The sequence below is a fragment of the Cygnus atratus genome, chromosome 1 (genome assembly GCF_013377495.2).
Source record: "Cygnus atratus isolate AKBS03 ecotype Queensland, Australia chromosome 1, CAtr_DNAZoo_HiC_assembly, whole genome shotgun sequence".
Lineage (NCBI taxonomy): Eukaryota > Metazoa > Chordata > Aves > Anseriformes > Anatidae > Cygnus > Cygnus atratus.
The window spans coordinates 150,825,780-150,831,991 of NC_066362.1; the positions used below are offsets into that span (position 1 = coordinate 150,825,780).

Sequence of the window (6,212 nt, forward strand, 5' to 3'; positions counted from 1 at the left end):
AAACACCCTGTCATCAAGAGTTACTAAGAGTTTGACGGGGACAAAGCTCAATGTTTATCGTCTCATCTTGGTGTAGTTTAGGCCCTCAACAGACCAGAACCATTATCCTTGATAACAACAGGAAGAGACCAACAGATTCACTGTTACAATCAATTCGCATAAAATTCAGAGAAAAGCTGGTAGATGCCTCTCTGTACCACCATACAGATTCTCACCTTTAAGGATCTTCCAGAAAGACCAATAATTTCCCCATCTTTAGGTTCTACAATGGTACATGTAGTTACATCACCACTGCCCGTTGTATCAATTATATCAACTATCTTGGGCTTCCCATCAGTTGTAATCTGAAAATGTAAGCACAGCAAAATTGAAAGGTCAGTTAATTAGCCTCTAGCATACAAATCAACATTTTTTTTAAAATTTTTGTTAATAAAAAAGTAACTTTATTAACCACCTAATCTTTAACAGAAGGACCTAAAAACAGCTTGAAAGCAGCTAAACCGCGAACTAAGAGCAACACGTCTATCTTCCTGGCTTATAAATTTTCCCTTGATTTGCAAAACCGCTATTCGCAAAAACTACTATTTATGTTCCAGTGATTGGCAACATTGCTTTCACCCTACTGCTCCAGCCAAGTTTTACAGTAATGTCAGCACAAACCTAGCAAGATGAAAGGTGCTGAACCACACGTAGTTATAAGCTTGAGTCTTAACTGAGCATAAATCTAGCAGGAACTCAAACTATCATCATCTTATTTTTCTGTTACAAGGGTTGTGTGTCATATTTTAATAAACCTGAAGTGCTCGGAGCTATTGCTATATATACCTAATACTGTGTAAGGAATAGTTTTACCAGAGTGAGGAGAAAGGAGAGCTGACTTGCTAGGCAGAGTTTATGAACACAACTTCAAAGCCTTCTCCAATTAAATGAAAACTAGCCCTAATACACATTATGGCAGGTCCAGTTTTCCTACTGGGAAAGAGTCCAAGTCTACCCAACCACAGGGATATGCAGTAAGTGTTTTTAAGTGGAAAGAACCAAATGGATCAAACAGGAGCAATACCAGGAGCTTCAGAAGTGAAGAAAAATATCACATAACGTTGAAGAATGACACACCATTTGACTTCCAATGAATTTTGAGAATGAATACAGTTAGCAGGGCAAACAGTTTTTTACAAGATATACAGCAAAATAAAGAAACCACTGACACACCTAAAGCCCCAACCAACTAGAGGAACCTACTACAGTTACTAAGAGTATGACTAAGACCCTTACATATTTGGCAAAAATATTCAATGCTATCTTCTTGTAATAACATGCTTCACCTATTATATCAGTTTACTCAGCAAATAAACTGTTCCATATGCAGAAGTAGCTGCTTGAAGGATAACAGGAACTGGCCATAAGCACCTAGTTTTACAGGTCTACATTAAAGATTGATAAAGAAATCAAACACCTATATAATAACTGTACCAAAAGCAGGGAAATAAGCTTCCTGTTCAGAACTCTGGCACCATTTGCTGTTTTCCACTGTTTAAATATTTGGTATTTTTTTCTTTCATGCTCTATGAATAATCTTGATCCTACACATAACACACATGGCAGGTAGTTTTGCACAAATCATGCTCTGGAATTGTGGATTCCAGCCAGCAGAAACGAACAACACGATCAAATAATTTCATAGGTCACTCCTGCTGTCAAAAAAGACAATTACCAGGCTTTTATCACACCTCAACAAATAAGGACAAGTACTCCAAAGTCTCAAACTCTCGTGGTTTAGAACAACACAAAGCAGCAAACAATTGCCCCCATGTCCCTTCCCCCCCAGTAAAAAACAGGTTTAATAGCTGTCAAAAACAACTGCAACAAGTACAAACAGGGCATTGATTCCTATTTCCCAGAAGGTAACAAACAGAACAGCTCTCATTGCAGAAACCACCTACTGCTAGTCTGTTCATAGAAATTCACGTTCAGTTACGAAAACCCCTAAAAACACGTTAACCTGCTAAAACATCTGCTGAACAATCATTACGCAGCAGGGAAAACGTACTTGGGCAATTCAGTGCATAGGCTTTCACACAAAGTATAATTTTCTTGTGTTTGTAATTAATGTCTTCAGATGCCTGCCTCCACTCACAGGGAAGTCAAGAGCAGCTCCACTAATACAGCAAGATACTACCCGAATCAGACACTTTAGTTAGAGGCGTGTTGAAAAATAAGCTGTTCAGTGATCAAAGCACAAGAAAACAAGAACTAAAACATAATCTGAGGTGACGTGTGCGAAGCAGACAAGTTATACTGCAACAGGTGGCCCGAACACCAATTTATGCCGTAGTGAGCTTGGGTAGTTTTGAAGGTTGTTTCCCAGCCACTCCAGAAATGCTATGTGTAATTCCTACACTACACAGCTCTTTGCCTTCCCACTGAATAGCAGGTCCAAACACACACGTGTGTTTGTGCCATTACAATCAACAAATCGGAGTCTTTCAGTCAGCCACAGAGAACTGAGCGTTTGAGTTGCAAAGGTCCAAGGTTCAATTCCTAGTGGCAGCGATCCAGCCAGTCAGTCATTCACTGCAAGCAACTGATACGGGTTCTTGTGCGGACATGAGCTGCTGCTTGGCATGGTGCCCACCAATAGCAATGCTACAGTGAAACTCAGATTTCAACTGCTTTTTTCAGGTCCTGTAATTCCGAGGGAAGAAATAAAATCAATGTGAACTTGATCAATTTCCTTGTCTGATCAGAGAATCCTGAAGTACTGAATGTATTACAGACAGGAGGTATGTTTCAATACATCTTGCAGTAAAATTAAACAAAAAGAAAATTTCCACGCAATGAAAAAAATTTTATAATGTATCCATAAAAAAACACAATTGTACTTTTACTATAATTGTTTTCCTACAATCATTTGAAAAAAAAAAACCTACTTGTTAATACCAGAATGATTTTGTTGTTTATACATTTTTATTGAAGTTTCAAAAATGTGATTTCATGTTAGCTCTGACTCTGTAAAACACATGAAGTTGTAAATTGAACACTTCAAAAATAAAGCATGTGTATAATGCTGGCAGCTGATAAGTATAAGAAAAGTACTGGAATACCACTCCCTGTGATGATGCTGCATTAAAAAGGCAAAGCCAGATGCATTTGAGCATACTTTTATCCAACCATACAACTTATCTATCGTGAAATACAGCAAGAAACAACAGCAGCAGGAGGGAAATGACAGGGTGGGGATGAACAAAGACAACACATATACAACCACAACACTCCATTAAACTTCCACGCCCACACAAAATTTCATCAGGTACTGTGCCTTAATGAGGAATCAAGAGCCAGGATTTGGCAGATAACGCTAGGAAACAGATTTTGCTGAGAGGGGGAGAAAGCAGTATGAAAGAAGCCGACAAACTGAACTGTGAGTTGGTGGCAACAGGCAGAGTGCAAAGCAATGGAAGTCTAGGTGAGAAAGTTCACTTTAGGACACCAGCTACAAGACATTCAGAAAGGAAAGGAAAATAAGTACAAGTTGGATTAACATTTTACGTAGCAAAGCAAGAAAACCAACAGAAAAATACAACTGATGCAAGTAGGTTTGTAAAGCCCAGTTACTAACGTCTGTATAGCAGCAAATGTCCAGGGAAATATATAAACACAAAGGTTCTCCTCTGTCATACTCTGACCCTAAATCATCCTGTCCCTCAGCAACTGACTGCATGCCACACATTTACAGGTGTTGACAAACCAAAGTATAAAATAACAAGGCAAAGGAAACCTACCTAAGAATGAGACACTGTGGAGCATCAAAACGTGACCTTTTGTTTTTGTTTTGACTAAGAACCCCACTATACTCAAAACAGGGTAGCTCATTTTGGCCTTTAATTATTATTGACAATAACTTCCACTAAAAGATGTAATACCTATCAACTTTGCTGCATAGTGCCCTCTTTTTGCTTTAAACAACTGACTCAATTCTCCACGTTCTAATCCCATGCCACACTGAGAACCAGCAGTAAGTCTGACAGCAAGAAAAAGCAGCAGCAGAGAAGAGGGCAGGAGGGAAAAGGCATCCCAAGGCTGGAAACTGCATGTCACCACATGACTGCTCCTACTGTGCAGTATGCTGTCTCGCCCCAGGATACCGCCTTATTCTGGAGAGGCAAAATGTAAATTGCCCGGTTCACCAAAGAGCGAGGACATCCTCCTTCTGAAGCAACATTTACGAAGCTCTGTTTCAAACTATGCACTGCCTGAATCTCCTTTGTAATTCCCCACGCCCTGTGCAATAAGCTGCCACGTTCCATAGTTTAGCAAGGTGCATCCTGCCAGCTGCATGAGGTGGGCACTGTGGGAAGAACACAGAGACAGCTTCTTTATGTGCTTCCCTAACACCCCCTGAAATTCATTTTCATCCACTGGAAGTTGTATTTCTTTTTCCAAAGTTCTCTGCAAATCTTTTGCTTCACTCCCTAATATTTTATCTTCCAGATAAAGAAATCAGGTAACCTCAGACTTTAACGGATTATTATGAACTCTCACGACCTCAGTCTTGACCATACCTATTTTTTTTAATCCATGCCAAAGTAAAGCATCCCCTTATTGCCCACGAACTCATGCTTTTTTGGTTCACTACTCCTCTTTACAACCCCTGAGGCATTTTGCTTTCACGTATAACTTCAGAACTCTGCACATCCCATTTATATATATATGCCTACAAAACTGCATTTTATCAATGACATGGACAGACAAGGGAGTATCCCGTTTGTTTTTTGGCTACTTTTTGGCTAGCTTCAGTCCAGCTTAACTGAAGTTACAGCAGCTGCCCAGTCCCACCATCCACCCCAAATGCCCTCCTCACTAACCCTGTTACTCCCTTGAAGCACATCAGGAGTCACTTATGAAGGCTGAACTAAACAGACGCCAGGGCCAGGTCCCTGCATGAGGTTACTTGAGACAAAACCCGTGCCCGTGCCAAACAAAGGGCAGACACCAACGCCGCTCAGCTAACACAAAGGCCCCAACACCCAGACGGGTCGCGTGAGGACCATTTCTCGAGGCTTCCCTCGCCACATCTGCTCGGAAACACGTTGACAAGAGCCCACGAGCAACGGTGACATAAAAACCCACGGACAAGCTCCGCGATGAAGAAGCGTTAATAGACAAATGATAAAAAAAATAACCTTCCCCCCCCGCCTCCTTCCAGCAGCCCACCCCGGCCGCTTCGGCCAGCGACCGCGGAGGCCCCGGCGGTGACTCAGGGCGCTCTGCCGGCCGTTACCTGCATGCCCGGCGCCCCCGGGTCCACGCCAGTGTCGAGCACGGCCAGCAGCACCCCACGGCCGTCGAAATCGGGGAAGCGGGCAAGGAAGGCGGCGGCACCGGTCTCCTTCTTGGGCAGGAGGCCGTGGAAAGGGAACGGCTCCTCAGCAGCGGCCGCCATCACGCGAGGGCAGGCCGGGCCGCGCTGGGGCGGGGAGGCGGAGCCGGGGCCTGCGCATGCGCCCCGCTGAGGGGACGCGGGGGTAGCGCGGTTGGGGGCTGCGCCCGCTCCCGCCAGTCATAAATAAAGAGGATGTGGAGATGCTTTGTGTGACCTTTATTCATTTATTCATTCATTCATTCATTCATTCATTCCCCATCTTTTCATACCCCACCTTGACAACCCAAAGGGTGCGATGAGGGCCAAATAAAAATTTTGGTGAGATTGCCAAGGGAAAACGTCCGCTTCCAAGAGGGTCTTTAAAGCTGCTTTCCAGCCTTCCTCATTGTTAATAAACTTGTAAACATACAAACAAACAAAATCAACTGCAGAGTGACAGAAACCAAACCTATAAAGAACTAAGGGAAAATCCATCCCGCTTGCAGAGCTTGGCCCTAGCCCGCTTACCCGCTTGAACGGGCCAAAACAGCACGATCCTTTGGTATCTGCCTTCCCCAGGCAGGTTTCTGCTCAGGGAGTCACACTGAGAAGAAAAAAAGATTTATCTGGGTGTCGTGCTCCCCATGAAGCAAAGTGGACTGGGGCTTTTCTGAGTTATGGTTTGGTTTGGTTTTCCCAGCAAACAGTGGTATACATTATGCTTTTTCCCTATTTTCTGGGGTACCATTGACAATATTTTCCAGCTCATCAAGATCTTCCAGCCTTAGAAATCTACAGAATTTTTATTCACGTAAAGTACCAAGATAAACCCGAAAAGCACTGCCTTAAA

At 42.9% G+C, this 6,212-nt stretch overlaps 1 protein-coding gene across 2 annotated transcripts in view; it reads right to left on the reverse strand.

The window, feature by feature from the left end:
* Window positions 1-5,491, reverse strand: part of TPP2 (tripeptidyl peptidase 2) — a 50,131-nt gene extending 44,640 nt beyond the window's left edge. The window contains exons 1-2 of one of the 2 annotated variants that reach the window (XM_035557006.2): window positions 5,282-5,491; window positions 216-344 (exon numbers count right to left, since the gene is read on the reverse strand). In XM_035557006.2, coding sequence (XP_035412899.1) covers window positions 216-344; window positions 5,282-5,443 — 291 coding nt within the window. In that variant the 5' untranslated portion in view covers window positions 5,444-5,491. The remainder of the gene's footprint in view (window positions 1-215; window positions 345-5,281) is intronic. The other variant, XM_035557005.2, reaches the window with a different exon arrangement.
* Window positions 5,492-6,212: the final 721 nt, after the last annotated feature.